At 43.2% G+C, this 16,016-nt stretch overlaps 1 protein-coding gene across 2 annotated transcripts in view; it reads right to left on the bottom strand.

Annotated features, from left to right (window-relative positions):
* ARMC2 (armadillo repeat containing 2) overlaps positions 1–16,016 on the bottom strand; it is a 126,907-nt gene that overhangs the window by 96,691 nt on the left and 14,200 nt on the right. For both annotated transcript variants that reach the window (XM_025381936.1, XM_025381935.1), the window contains 2 exons: positions 9,687–9,858; positions 1,945–2,152 (listed from right to left, as the gene is read on the bottom strand). In XM_025381936.1, coding sequence (XP_025237721.1) covers positions 1,945–2,120 — 176 coding nt within the window. In that variant the 5' untranslated portion in view covers positions 2,121–2,152; positions 9,687–9,858. The remainder of the gene's footprint in view (positions 1–1,944; positions 2,153–9,686; positions 9,859–16,016) is intronic.

Below are 16,016 nucleotides of genomic sequence, written 5' to 3'. Positions count from 1 at the left end.
GATGAAAAAAAGTTAATTGAGGGTAGGGCTCTAGCATCAAAACTGGGAATAGTCCATTGCATAGCAAAGATTGTTTCTTGGAATTAGTCACTTAAATGTTTACAAGAAACAATTATCAAGTGTCCCAGACTGATTCACTAATGTCATTAATGAAAGAATTGCTAAGAGTTTCCATTTTCTGGTTTGTTTTAATCCTACTATATAAACTTTTTTCTTTTTTGGCACCACTCCAACAAAATTCCACCCAATGATTAAAGGAGGTAAAGATTCATAAAGCAAAAATGTTACTGAAAATTAACCTTGCCAGGGTACATTGCAAACCCAACTTAGACACAATCCTTATATGACACAAAAGCCGTCCTAACAAAACACAAAGAAAACAATTAGCGCTGTTGCCAGCGCCTCATAATTTTGGACAGTGAGGAAGGAGTGCTAACTGATTTGTCTTTTGCTGTTTGTGGGATAAAACATGTAACTGAAAATGCCCCTGAAGTTCCAGAATGAGGAAGACATAATGAACTCTGGCTTTCCAGATTATTCTGCCACATCTGAAGGTTTGCAAATAAACAAATTAAATAGGTCTTGTCTGGTTTTTCTAGTCAACTTTCATTACTGTAAGGATGGATGCAGCAAGATAAATGTTTCCTTTTTACTTAAATACTGAAAGAAACACAAGTTTTCCTGCTGCCTTTTATGTTTAAGCTCTGAGGTCCACAGCCTATTCTTATTCACCAACTGGAAACGATTTGTCTGCAATGGCCAGTTTGATGTTTTCTACTCAACTCCCAAAGTCCCAATTTGAAGTCATTCTCTTCCACTTAAGGAGACATTTCATTTTTCCTTTAATTTAAAAAAATGTTCTGAATGCAAAACGACATTACAAGGACTACTAGGTTGCTTAATATAAATTCCGTGTGTGTGACACTCTTCAGGCTGTGTCAGCAGACAAGGTCGGTTCAGCTAAACAAGCTGCCAAGCAGCCACTTGGGGGAAAAGTTTTGAGCATGCTACATGTGTCCAAGCCAAAATCAGACTCGAAATCTAACGTGAGGGTAAGAAATACTTGATCTTAAAATGGCTCATGGAATTTAATCTTGTTAAGCAAATCTGAACTGGGCAGTTATCCATGATGACCCAATGGAAAGTCCTAGAAAAAAATATCTTAAACTGAGTGACCTGTCCAGTTCAAGACGTTCTGCCTCTCTTAGCATCATTACTGGCTGGGACTGGAAAACAGAGCCTGTTCTCTCCACTCTTTCCCCCATTCCAGCCACCAATTATTCAAGGTTTCTTCAGTAAAACACCAGGGTAAGAATTCACAGTCCAAACAGCAAGCATTTCTCCACAGATCCTTAATATGGTAGGAAGATTGATTCTCAAGAAAACCCTATTTAGGAACATGGTATGAAATAAAGTAATTCCCAATCATTCATTTATGAGGGACTAATGGAGGGATCTCACAGATAACTGAAATCTATAGGACTCTTCTGTTTTAGCCATTAGTTTGCAAAATAAATATTTAATCCAAGATCTACTGAAGAATAAAGTAAGTGTCCACTCTTGCGGAGTTAAGGACAGTGAACTAACCCAAAGGGAGACAATAGGAGATTCCAGGCCATGCAAGAATCCCAAATAACACACAAATGGAATGATTATCTCTCAAGGGATGGCTAGAATAGTCCAACTAAATCTTATTCTGATAGTCCTACAGAAGCAGCACTGTGACAGTCATGAATAAAGGTTTTCTTGAGCATTACATGAGGAATGATACAAAATCAACTCGATTTGGCCATGAGAAGTAGTCTCTCCTATTCATGTACCCTTAACATAAAATTTGCTTACATAAAAGAGAAAAAGCAAACCAATCATCTATATAAGATACAGATGAAACTGGTAAATGACATCATTATCCTGACCAGAAAATTAAATAAAAAGAATACTGACCCTCCACTCTTGAGATGAGACAGTAAGGATGTTGTTCCTTTGAACATTTCTTGCTCCTTTATTTCACTGAAGCCTCCATCATAAGTTAGCTGAAGTGGGTGACTCTTTAAGTGGCAAATAGCATTTGATTTTGTTAAATAAATCCCATTTATTTTCACCACAGAGTCCCCCATCATAACTGTTTCTTTGGATTCCACTGTCTTCTTTGCTGCAATATAACCAAGAAAATGTTTTGTTATTCTTATTTTAGGAATCACTACCTTTCCATGTTATTTTTCAATCTAAGAATTTATATGATTTTAAAGTTATACATTGCTTATAATTAAGTCCGGAATTTTATGGCCAAAGCCTTTCTGAGCATACACAAGACCAGTATCTTAAGCCTAGCACCATCAATTCTGCAGGTAAAAATGTATAGAATCTTATCTCTATCAGCTTAGAGTCTACCTGAAGGCAAACTCTCGACTTCAGGCTTATAAACTACCTAGTCCACAGAAGTAGTCCTGTGTTCCATAACAGCAGCTCTTCCTCCTGAATTTGATCATGCAATTTTTCATTCAAAAAACATTTACTGAGTGGCTCCCCCATATCAAACACTGTCCTACGCACTTGGTGTGCATCAAAACAGATCCCTGATCTCACAGGGCTTACATCCTAATAAACAGAAAACAAGCAATCACCATAATAAATAAGGTATACATGGTGTTATAAGATAATAAGTGCTATGGGAAAAAAGCAAAGTATAAAAGTGGGGAAGGGTTAAGGGGATTGGGAATAGGGTGGGTACAGTAGGGTAGGGAGGACAAATCCTTTCTGGGGTGAGGCATCCAGCCACCAGGGTCAGTATTTTGAGCAGAGAGATCAGCTGGTACAGAGGCCCCAAGGTAGGCTGAAGTGGGGGACTCTTCAGCACCCACTGTGCCTGGGGTGCTCAAGGAATAGCAGGAATGCAGTGTGCAAGGAGGCGAAGAGGAGGAGAGGTGATTAGAGGGGTGAGGGGTGGATTGTGGAGGCCTAGCCTAGTAGACCACTACTCTGCAATGGAAAGGACAGGGCATTGAAACATACCTCTGAAGAGGGATAAGATAGAGTTGCAAGAAGACATCATTTTTGTTTATGACTCCAGATTTTTAGACATATAATAATATAGCACTTCCCTTTTCAGCAAATTGGTATTAGGAATAGCTTATTGTCTATGCTGCCACAAGGCTGTAGTCTGTGAGAAAACATTTTGTTAAAGGGGAAGAGTAAATCTCCCATAATACAGTGTGTTGGGGGGTGGGGATGAGTTTCATGTAGAAAAATACCTACTGTTTTGCAAGATTTTTCAAAATGACTCAAGGTTTCCTTTCCTTTTCTGTACTTACTAAGAAACCAACAAACCAATAAAAACTAATAATAACAAAACCACCTATTCTACCCCTCTGACCAAACTCCCTGCTTTCAAAACACTAAATTTTAAAACTGAAAGGAACCTTAGAGATTCTAGGCTTCTTATTTTTTTTTTTTTTCAGATGAGAAAATTGAGAATCCAAAGGTTAAATGACCTAAAGTCACAGGGAGAGCCAGGCCCACGGGGTGGGAAGAACACAGGCTTTGGCTCAGACTTGGGTTTGAGTGCAGGCCCCCCTGAGCACCGGCTCTGTGATGTGGACGCTCAATACACACCACCTTCTGTGGTTCCCACCTCTTGGGGATGTGGTGAGATTTAAAATGATGTGGCCTAGTAAAGTGACTTATATGGTGCTAGCACACTCAAAACCTAGAAGTTATTGTCATTATGATGATTGGAACCCAAGAATCCTGACTTCTGGGCTAGGGCTCTCTCCATACCACCACACCACCTTCAATGACTTTACTACTGAATTATGAAGCACACATTCTGTTTCCGATTACAAAGTACTTTTAGCCTATCGTTATCTTTTAGCATTTGTTTTTCTTATTCATTCACTCCCTGAATATTTATGAAGCACCCACCACTATGTGCCAGGTGCTGTTCACTGCATGGATGAAGCCATGGTGAACAAGTCCTGGCCATCACGGAGCTTCTAGAAGGGGAACCCAAATACCTATTGGTCGAGGAGCTACACCTGTCTATCTTCAAATCTACCGGAGTAAGCTTGTCAGTTATTACTACAACGAAGAGCTGCCCTGGGGGGCTCACTCTCATTCCTGATGAATGTCCCCGATGAAACTGAGCATGCATAGCTATGGTCTGTATCCTCTTGGTAGATAGTAGAAGCACATTGTATGAATTTTGTAATGGATCATGGGTAAACTTCAAAAGGAAACAGCTCCCAGCAGCCTTACCATGCAGGACCAGTTCAGTTTCACAAATATTTATTTGGTATCTGTTATACACCACACCCTGTTATAGGCTCTTGGGCAACAAATAGAGAAAAACACTTTTCTTAATGACGTTGCTCTGTCTCGTAGGGGAGACAAAGGGGGCAGATGTGTAAAGAGATAAATGAAGCCCAGTGTGGTCCCAGTCAGGTAAGGAGGGGGCAGAGAGTGAAGAAAGCTTGAGGGGTTAGGAGTTGGTCAGAGAAAGCTTCACAGAAGAGGTGGGGGCTGAGCAGCATTTTGAATGGTTAATAAGAGGTAAACAGCTTGAAGAAAAGAGAACAAAAGTCTGGAGTGAAAGCCAGCTTCAAGTGTGTATTGCCGGTACAGTTAGGCAGGGCCCCACTTTTAGAAGGGCCCACACTTGTTTTAAGGCTCTGCTGTGGCTATCTTGAAACTCTTAATAATCTTTGAACAAAGGGCCCCACATTTTCATTCAGCATTGGGCCCAGCAAATTACACAGCAGGTTCTGCCTGAGGTTTGAAACAGCAGGGTGGGTGTAGGGAACAAAAAGGGGTTCCACCCTGCCGGTGCACCCACCGTGAGGGGGCAGGCCCAGGACAGGCGTGAGCAGGGCCTGGAATGTTGGGCTGGGGCTGGATCACAACACAGCTGTGCACTTGGAGGAGCTGGGACTTCATCCCCCGCCACCCCCACCGGAGCTCAGCAAACTACAGCCCCACCAAATCTTCCCCACCTCGTTTTCATGTAGCCTGCAAATTAAGAACAGTTTTTACATTTTTAAATGGTTAGAAAAAAATCAAAGAAAGAACAATATTTTGTGACAAGTGAAAATTACATGAAATTCAAGTTTCAGTGGCCACAAATTGGCGGATGGCTGCTTCCACCCTACAATACAAAACTGAGGAGGGTGAGCAGAGACCATAGGGACCAGGTCTAAAATACTTACTATCTGGCCCTTTACAGAAAAAGTTTGCCAACTTCCATAGTAGGCTAGTGTTTCGCAAATTGTTTTCCCAAAAGACAGATCCCACAGTCCAGCAGGTTTGTGAAATGCTATGTTGAATTAAAATTAAACAGATTTCTTTACCAACACTTTAATACACTCATGTGCACAGAGACTCTCCAAGAAGATGAGGGGTAGGCAGTGTTTCCCTGACCTATTTGAGCACTGAACCTTTTTCCAAAGAAAAGCTATTAACATTTTGCCAAAAGTGTTCCCTGGAGTTCCCTGGAACTCAGTTTGGCAAACACTTCTGTAGGCACAGCGGGGCCTCTGAAGGGTTTTCAGCAAGAGGATGGTGCAATCTGATCTTTATTTGCTTCCCGACCTCTTGTGCTTTATGGAACACACAGAAAATGATCATTTTTCATGGTCCCCAGGGATAAAGGGATAACGCTGCTGCTCATAGCCATGTCGTGTTGGGAGCTCAGCATCCTCAGGCTCCACTGGCTGTTCCTCGGGCTGAGGGCCTTGCATCCACCGACCTGCAGACCATCACAGCACCCCAGTGAGCAGAGGGTGGTTTAAGAGCAGCAAAACAGGATGAGGCAAGAGGGATGGAGGCACCACGGCAGTGGTGAGGGAGAAGGCAGACTCAAGAGCTAGTCAGGAAGCACATGTAGGGCTTGGTGACGCAGAGTTTGACAGGGATGGCTGAGGAGGTGGTACTGCTCTCAGGCCTCTTGTCTGGCTTGAATAACTGGGGAAGCATTCACAGCAGTGCCGCCTCCAGCCAAAAGCCCTATGTGAACGCAAAGCAGTTATACTGCTGGCCTTGTGGAGATGACTACACAAATCTCTTCCTCTTTCACTCTCTTAAAGCAGGAATTCCAAACCTGCCACCACACCCTGGCCCTGCTTGTGGGGTAGTGTCAGCCACAAATGACTTCACAGCAAATGAAGGGATGCCCTCCTTTTCTACAGTCTCAGTTACCCCACAAAGCCTACCTCTTCTAAACAATAGAGAGGATCTGAAATGAAACCCAGGGAGCTGTTATACAAATGACAATGATTCCAAGGCTGGAGAGCTCAAATATTTTTTATAACTTTGTAATTGGATGACATGTGCTTTTAAAATAACAACGAGTTTCTGCTGCCAGTATTTCCTGAATGCTGGCCCAGACCTCAGGGATGACCTGAATGGTGAAGAGGGTGACTGCAAACAGGGTAGATAAAAGAGCCACGATGAAAACATGCTTCAGTGCACCTTGAAGGTGTGAAGCTGGCCTCAGTGCTGGGAAATGACAGCCGCACAGGGCATCTCCCAGAGCATGCAGGCAACAATCAGGTACCCCAGGGGGGAAGGAGCTAAGTCACTGGGGAAGCACTGAGGAGGAGGATGGTGGGCAAAGCACTCATCTCTGCAGTCACTTTCACATCAGTGCAAGCAGCAGGGTTTTCTAGTGTGCACTCCCAAAAGTTAAAAATGCATGAAACACATACACAGTATTCAACCTCACAAGCAAGAACACAGAATGAAAAACAAGGTAGGAGTCCTCGCACCAATCCTGCCATCCTGTTCATAAGAAGTGCCCTTCACCTCCAGGTCCCAGCACCCCCCATCTTGGCAAGCCCTTTGCTCCTGCAATTACCAACCCTTTCTGATTTACCTGAGCTGACATGGGACTCTGGGGGTGGAGCTTTTGCAAAGCTCCTCAGGCGATTCTCATGGGCAGCTACAGATGAGAACTGCTGTTGTTGAAAAAACACACGTCATGTTGCCTCTCCCTTTTGTAAACCCTACCTTTTCACTACAAGTAGAACACAGCTGGGTGTGTTTCCCATGTTCCAAGGCCCTGGGCAGTTCTGTGGCCTCAGCTCCCTGCAACTTCCCTTGATCAGCCACTTTCCAGCCACCGGACCTCTAGGTCCTCCACTACCGGCACTTGCTCTCGTGCCTGGTCATTGCACTCGCTTTTCATGTGGACACTTGGTCCATGGATTTTTACACAGCTGCCTCCTTCTCATGAGTCACCTTCCTACTCAGCTGTCAGCTCCTCAAAGATACCTTTCAGAGCCACCTGAGCTAAAGCAAACTACCCCACCACAGTCACTCTCAAGTCCATTATCTTGTTTATCTTCTTCAGAGCATTCATCAGCACTCAAATTATCTTATTTGTTCTCCTGTTATTGTCTATCTCCTCTCACTAGATAGTAAGCTCTCTGAGGGCAGAACTCTGTTGGCCTAGAATGGTGCCTGGCACTTAGTAGGAGTTCAATAAATATCAGACTGACTGGCAGTGTAAGAAAGGAAACAAATTGGGACATCGAGGTAAAGCAAGTTGCCTGATGATATACTTGGTCACAGCATCACAGTGTGAGGCACACACCCTGCACATCCTCATTGTCTTGTTTTTTCTCTTCTCTTTTCTTCCTTCCTTCCTCCCTCCCTCGCTCTCTCTTCTCTTTCTTTTCTTTTTCTTTCTTCTCTTTCTTTTCTCTCTTTTCCTTCTTTCCCTCTTTTTTTCTTTCCTTTCCTTTCCTCCTTTCTTCCCTCCCTCCCTTCCTTCCTCCTTGCTCCTTCCTTCCTTCCTCTCTCCCTCCCTCCCTCTTTCCCCCCCTCCCCGCTTCCTCCCTTTCTCTCTCTCTCTTTCTTTCTTTCCTTTCTTTCATTCTTTTTCCTCCTTTATTCTACCTCTTCAGCCTCATCAGGGACCAAACAGGCAAGTGAATGGCACAAGCCAGGGACATGGTGACTGCAGACCATATTCTGGCCACAGAATGGGGGTACACTCAGCTCCAATCATGCCCCATTGCGGCCACATGGAACGGCGACCCAGTGTTGCCAGATTTTCTGATTTTTCACAAGGAGTCATAAATCTGGATTCTTCCATGAGATTCTTCTACTTTTTAAATGTTGGAAATGAATTTAAAAAAATACTTGTTCAGGCCGGGCGTGGTGGCTCAAGCCTGTAATCCCAGCACTTTGGGAGGCCGAGACGGGCGGATCACGAGGTCAGGAGATCGAGATCATCCTGGCTAACACGGTGAAACCCCGTCTCTACTAAAAAAAATACAAAAACTAGCCGGGCGAGGTGGCGGGCGCTCGTAGTCCCAGCTACTCGGGAGGCTGAGGCAGGAGAATGCGGGAACCCGGGAGGCGGAGCTTGCAGTGAGCTGAGATCCCGCCACTGCACTCCAGCCTGGGCGGCAGAGCGAACTCCGTCCCAAAAAAAAAAAAAAAAAAAAAAAATACTTGTCCATCAAGTACGATGCTCAGGTGGGGGCTGTGATCTTTGGTATGTATATTCCAGGCTCTCCCCATCTCTCAGTGACTGTAAGCCTATCTCTCTTCATCAAATCTCGTTGATGGAGGGAGAACCAGTTCTGTCAGCTCCTGGTAAAGTGGTTTCCCAACTTGTTTTGACCACACAGAGTCAGAAATCGTTTGTAATATGGCCCTGAACACACACTGAAAACCAAAGTCAAGTCTCCTGAAGCGAAACTTACCCCTATTGTGTGTTACGTATTCTGACACTTTCCATTATATTCTATTCTACTTTATTTTTTAAAGACGCTGGTGGGATCCACTAAATTGATTGTCATCCCACTTCTGGGTCCTGTTCCACAGTTTGAGAAACCCTTAATATGTCCTGGATGGGGAGTGATTCCAATTGTTGGTAGGACTCCTCGGGCTGTGATCTTTAGCCTCTCTGTTCCCAGGTTTAGGTGCCTGGCAGCATTCTTAGGCAGTAGGAAAAGTCCCATTGGAATTTTGCTTACATGCTCACATGGGATCAGAAGGGTATTTTCAAAGAAATAACCTTAATGAACATAATAAGAATCTTACCATTTTCATTAATTTCTAATAAAATTAACAACTTTTTGAACTCTAATTTAAAAATTATTTATTTCTGATATACGTGAACTATCCACTAGGGAATACTTATCCTAATATTCTTTTTTTTCCTTTTTGTTGAGATGGAGTCTCACTCGTCACCCAGGCTGGGGTGCAGTGGCACGATCTCAGCTCACTGCAACCTCCACCTCCTGGTTTCAAGCAATTCTCCTGCCTCAGCCTCCCGAGTAGCTGGGATTACAGGCACACGCCACCACACCTGGCTAATTTTTGTATTTTTAGTAGACACAGGGTTTTACCATGTTGTCCAGGCTGGTCTCAAACTCCTGATCTCAGGTGATCTGCCTGCTTTGGTCTCTCAAAGTGCTGGGATTACAGGCATGAGCCACCACACCCAGCCACTTATCCTAATTTTCTTTTCCTACCAACTGTGATATTTAGGTATTCCTTATAAGCACCCGGAAAAATATATGAACAATGTTTTTTAACCAGCTTTTTCCCAATATTAACTAACTCTTAGTTAATATAAAAATCATCCAGGGTTAGGAAAAATCATTATAAAAATAGCTTTTGTGTGCAAACTCAAGAAGCATGCCTGTCCCCAGAGATTATAGGATGTTACATGACCTTACAGTCAGAGGGAGGAAGGGATCTGTCCGGCAGAAGGGCCCCCTGGGAGGCAGCCCTGAATAAGCGAGCCCTGGCACTGCTTATTCTTCTAATCTTCGCAGGGTCCACTGGGGGCTTAGGAAAGGAAAAGCAGGAATCCTCCTCTCTGGTGGGAGATGCCGGAACTTTCGGTTTCTGGAAAGAGATTTGTTAAATAATTGGAATGACTTTCTGTGTCTCAAACAACACTTACCTCAGAGCTAGCCTTCCAGAAGAGCATGAGGCCTATCTGCCTGGCTTCATCTTGGCTTCCTGATTCTACCAGCTCACTGGCCCATCTTACATAATGTGATACATGTAGATATAAAGCATTTTTAAATTGTTTTTCTCAATCATATTGTATTAACTACTCTGTTGTGCTATTAGCATACTTGAGTAAAACAGTTTACACATGCTAGCAACCAATATTATCTGTATAAAAGACTACAAAATTGGCTGGGCGCAGTGGCTCATGCCTGTAATCCAGCACTTTGGGAGGCCGAGGCAGGTGGATCACCTGAGGTCAGGAGTTCAAGACCAGCCTGACCAATATGGTAAAACTCCGTCTCTACTAAAAATACAAAAATTGGCTGGGCATGGTGGCGTATGCCTGTAGTCTCAGCTACTCAGTAGGCTGCGGCAGGAGAATCGCTTGAACCCAGGAGTTGGAGGCTGCAGGGAGCCAAGATTGTACCACTGCACTTCAGCCTGGGCGACAGAGCAAACTCCATCTCAAAAAAAAAAAGACTACAAAATTACATATAGCGTATTCAACATGCTTTGCAAATGTCTGAGTTCAAGTCAGTTCAGAAAACACTTATTCAGCACCTATATGTACCAAGAATTATGTGGAATATAAGTGGTACATTTACGTATTTTGGATGCCACAAATGTATTTTTTTAATGATATCAAAATTTTTAAACAAGTTAGGTGAAAAAGTCATAAAACATAAAAGCAAGAAGTTGTCTTAGACTTATGATATGAAAGTGTTTTATTTATTTATTTATTTATTTAGAGACGGAGATTCGAAATGGTGCGATCTTCGCTCACTGCAACCTCCGCCTCCTGGGTTCAAAGATTCTCCAGCCTCAGCCTGCTGAGTAGCTGGGATTACAAGAGCTTACCACCACACCCAGGTAATTTTCGTTTTGTTTTTGGTTTTTTTTGAGATGGAGTTTCATTCTTGTTGCTCAGGCTAGAGTGCAATGGCGCAATCTCGGCTCACCGCAACCTCCGCCTCCTGGGTTCAAGCAATTCTCCTGTTTCAGCCTCCCAAGTAGCTCGGATTACAGGCATGCACCAGCACACCCGGCTACTTTTTTTTTGGATTTAGTAGAGATGAGGTTTCACCCTGTTAGTCAGACTGGTCGTGAACTCCTGACCTCAGGCAATCCACCCACCTCAGCCTCCCAAAGTGCTGGGATTACAGGTGTGTGCCACTGCGCCCAGCCGAAAATGTTTTACTTTTTACATCTCAGAAATTCTATGCTGATACTCTCTATTTTTACCCCCTTCTTTTCTTAAGTGTCAATGTTGATACTCTTAGTAGAGGAACATTACTAACAAAATTCTAATTCCTTAAAAACTTTTTTAAAAATACCTGCACCAAGTTCTGTGCCACCCAGAACTCCCTCTAATCTGAGTGGCCTCTGACCTGGTGCCCTCATAGGGTGACTAAGCTCCTAGTTTTAGAGTTACCTGGTGCTCTTATCCTTCCTGCCTCCAATATCAGCACAGTTATTTGCCTATGAAAGAACAACCTTATAGCAGCAAGTGCTTTTAGCTGTAACCAAAAATAATCAAGTTAACATGCCTAAAGTCACTTTCATAATATGCGAATGAGTAACTCACTATCCAATAAGTTAATCAACAAATTTTTGAAACATCCAGTGTGAAATCCCAGTCATATAATTTGGAAAATTGGGTGAAGTCATTTATCACGTATGACGCATAATCTCAAACACTTGTTTTCTCACATACACGAATAGAACATAGACATCTATATTAGGGTGTTCCTTCCAAGAAGTTGTTCATTTCAATAATGATGACATTCTTCAAAATGTTTATTTCCTCTTGTTCATTTGTATTTAGGATCGGTTTATAAACCAGACCAAAAAAAATTGTTCTATGATATTAAAGACATATTTTTCTAACATAGCTAGAAAAAAACAGTAAATAAAATAATCATCATAATACGGAAGAAAGCATAAATCACTTTTGGAGACCTGGAGAAGGACCCACTCACTAGTTATGTGAACTTGTGCAGGTCATTTACTCCTCTGAACCCGCCCAGCTATAACACAGAGACAGTTCTTACAGGGCCATTCCCATAAACACAATTCCTATTATGGAATGTGTTGCTATATGGAACTAATGTATTCCTAAATGGAACTGGCTCAAGAAATGCCAGTTCCTTTCCCCATGTAAGTTTCTCAGCCCTTATTTATCAGGTTTGGTTCCAAGTTCCTTTTAACTCTTCCCAAAAGTAAAGGTCCTAGCCTCTGACACAGGCTTGCTAGAATTAAGATATTGCATTCTGAGGGGTCTGTTCTGAAGTAGGTAACACTTGTTTGTCTGCATAAATTACATTATATTTGTTTAACAAATAGTCACTTTACTTTTTAGCCTCCCCACTTTGTTGCAAAATATTCATAGGAATGTTACTTAGGACATGAAGCTAATAGGAACAGAAAAGCTGAGAGTGTAATACAGGAAAATAGGTGTTTTCTGTGCAATTATGAAAAATGAAATACAGAGGGTAATCTCAATTTTGAAGACAGATGTGTGGTTTTCTTAACTCAAAATGCTGCATTCTGCAGGTACCCTGAAACTGAAACAAAGATCAAGAACTCTGTCAAATAACAATCATGCAGACAAAGCAAACGGCTCCTTCTGCAGACACCCAAACTGTATTAAATGAAATTTTTTTTTTTTTTTTTTAAGACAGGGTCTCATTCTGTCACCCAGGCTAGAGTGCAATGGTACGATCATGGCTCACCACAGCCTTAACTTCCCGGTCTCATGCGATCCTCCAGCCTCAGCTTCCTTAGTAGCTGGGACTACAGGCATGCACCACCACACCCAGCTAATTTTTTATTTTTTGTAGAGATGGGGTCTCCCTATGTGGCCCAGGCTGGTCTCAAACTCCTAAGCTCAACAGCTCTCCTGCCTTGGCTTCCCAAAGTGCTAGAATTACAGGCATGAGCTACCACACTCAGCCAAAAGATTTTATAAAGAGGGAAAACATGGTTTGGAAAGCAAATTTCCCCACAAGAGAATCACTGAATTTTCTCTGCAGGGCAAGATAAAAGTCCCACAAATGCTCCTCAATAAAAGGCATTATTTTCTTAGTGCAAAATTAGTAATTGTATAACAAAAATTCGGTTCCATTTTACTACTGACATTTAATAAATTATGTGTCCCATTTAAACATGCATCTCGTGGGACTACTTAGAATATAAAGTGACATATGTAAAGCATGTTTAATTATTTAAGAGAAAACAACTAAATGACTCAGCAATTTCTTTTACGCCAAGTTCTACAAAATGTTCTATCATGCTGTGGAGTAAAATGACTTTTATAAAGAAAAACAGCAAACATGTTTCTCTCATAAAATTCAAATAATTTTAGAAATCAGAGAATGTTGCAAGTAAGTTTAAGTTTTCACTTGAGGGCCAGGTGCGGTGGCTTACAACTGTAATCCCAGCACTTTGGGAGGCCGAGGTGGGTGGATCACCTGAGGTCAGGAGTTCAAGACCAGCCTAGCCAACATGATGAAACCCCATCTTTACTAAATACAAAAATTACCCAGGCATGGTTGTGCATGCCTGTAGTCCCAACTACTCAAGAGGCTGAGGCAGGAGAATTGCTTGAACCCAGGAGGCAGAGGTCGCACCACGGCATTCCACGGCTGGGTGACAGAGGAAGACCCTGTCTCCAAAAAAAAAAAAAAATTCACTTGAGAACCTTAGCTACCTCACATTTTGTTTCATGACACTAACCCATGACTTCAGCATAATCAAGGACACAGGCACAGCCATATTTTAAGGTCTGTTCCGGCTGGTGGACCTGTTAGAGTCCATTGAAGACACAGTCTATTTCCACAGGACAACCCCGTTAAAGAAGACACAATACATGGAACTAAGTTTAAGGTATCATATCCATCAGGCTGGCCACGACTCTTCCAAGCACTGTCACCTTGGCCAGTTTCTGCCCTGGCTCTTCCAGATCACCCAACAGGGTCTCCCCATATCCTACATGACAACTGGAAAAGGGAGTTCAGGACATCTCACCCCAGAAATTCTGGTGCTCACAATTTAATCTGAAAAGCAACAGATCACACACACATGCAACGAAAGACACCTTGAAAGTCAGAAAGCAAATATTAAACATTCTTGCCAGCGGCCAGGCACAGTGGCTCATGCCTGTAATCCCAGTACTTTGGGAGGCAGAGGCAGGTGGATCACGAGGTCAAGAGATTGAGACCATGGTGGCCAACATGGTGAAACCCTGTCTCTACTAAAAATACAAAAATTAGCTGGGTATGGTGGTGGGCACCTGTAGTCCCAGCTGCTCCGGAAGCTGAGGCAGGAGAATCACTTGAACCCAGGAGGCAGTGGTTGCAGTGAGCTGAGATCGCACCACTGCACTCCAGCCTGGCAACAGAGCTAGACTCCACCTCAAAAAAAAAAAAAAAAAATTCTCACAAGCACAGAACCTTTGTGATGCAGCAGTTCTGTGTGCACTTCTATTACTATGATTTTCTCCACAGGTACACTGGGGTCCTCTGTCACTCTCGGCATGTGACTCACTGCTGTAATGTCACCGTTTGCTTTAGCAATCATGAAAGAAAAAACACTGCTTTGGCTCTACTCTATTTGTCTTACCCTGGATCGCCCATCCCCAAGGTTTATATGAGTTCCCAGGTCCCTTTCTTTTAAAAATATTAAATTTTGTTTCACTTATCAATTACCTGGAGCTTGGTTATGCCGCTCAAACTAATCCACACTGTTAGAAGTGGGGCTGGTAGTTGCCCAGAGAAGGCAGTGGCTGAGAGGGGCCATGATGGCAGATTCAGAGCCCAGAAATGATCGATTTGACGATGCTGGTAGTGACCTATTTTTTCCTTTTGAATGTTGGTTACTGAGTGTGTTTAGTCTGTGTAAATGTATCAAGCTGAATTCTTCTGTGTCAATAAAAAGTTGAATAAAAACATTTGGGGTTTATATAACTGGACTCGGTAAGTTTAGGAAACCAAGAAAATTCTATCTTGTTGACTAAAATAATGACGAAAGATAACACTTCCTGCTTATTCACAGGGTCACATCTCTTTTCTGACTTTATACAATTCAAAGCAAGAGGGCAGTTATCTCTGTGTAAACAAATCTGAACACCATCTAACCAGAGTAGAAGAAAAATAGGAGTAACTATCACCCAACTGCCCCAGGTCTCAGTGCTCCTGTGGAGCGGCAGGGAGCTGCTAAGAAGGAAAAAAGATGTAAGCTGGCACACCTATATAGCAGGTAGATATAAACGTTAATGAAAGACAACAAATCAGGCAGGCACAATGGTCCATGCCTGTAATCCCAGCCCTCTGGGAGGCCAAGGTGGGCGGATCACTCGAGGCCAGGAGTTTGAGACCAGCCTGGCCAATATGATAAAACCCAATCTCTACTAAAAATACAAAAATTAGCCAGGTGTGGTGGTGCACGCCTGTACTGAGCCAAGATCATGGCATTGAACTCCAGCCTGGGTGACAGAGCAAGACTCTCTCAGAAAACAAACAAACAAACAAACTACAAATCAGGGTGCTTCTGCTAATAGGAACCCCCTGGGCCAGTGGGGCTGGAGGGCAGGGCCTGAACAATCAGGAACCATGAGCGTCAGCTCTTCCTCTTCTCAGAAGCCCTGGGCAGTCCTGAGTGTGGGCAGCCCATTGCCTGCTGGAGGGTGTGTGGGGAGCACAGGCCACATAGGATGGGGAGAAAGAGAGAGAGGGTAGCTGTACAAAAGCAGCGTTGAGCTAATCTGCTCACTGCAGGAGCTGAAAGGCTGCTGTCTGAGTCCCTGTTCCCTGACTGACTGCTGGTGGAGGAATTGTTAAAAGGCAAACTGGTCTGAGAAAGTGTCCTAGATCCAAAAAGCACTGAGATTCAACGGGCTAGGTCCTCACAAACTCTTTCAGCAAATGTGTCCCTTAACTGTGAGATACTTCTCCACCATTCTCTCTCCCTCTCTCTCCAGTTATCTCCTTCTCTCCGCTCTCTCTCCCTTCATCTATCTGTCTCTGCCCTTTGCCAATTTAGTGGTTACC

The sequence above is a fragment of the Theropithecus gelada genome, chromosome 4, assembly GCF_003255815.1.
Source record: "Theropithecus gelada isolate Dixy chromosome 4, Tgel_1.0, whole genome shotgun sequence".
In the NCBI taxonomy this organism is placed as follows: Eukaryota; Metazoa; Chordata; class Mammalia; order Primates; family Cercopithecidae; genus Theropithecus; species Theropithecus gelada.
This window is presented reverse-complemented; position numbering and strand designations above follow the sequence as displayed.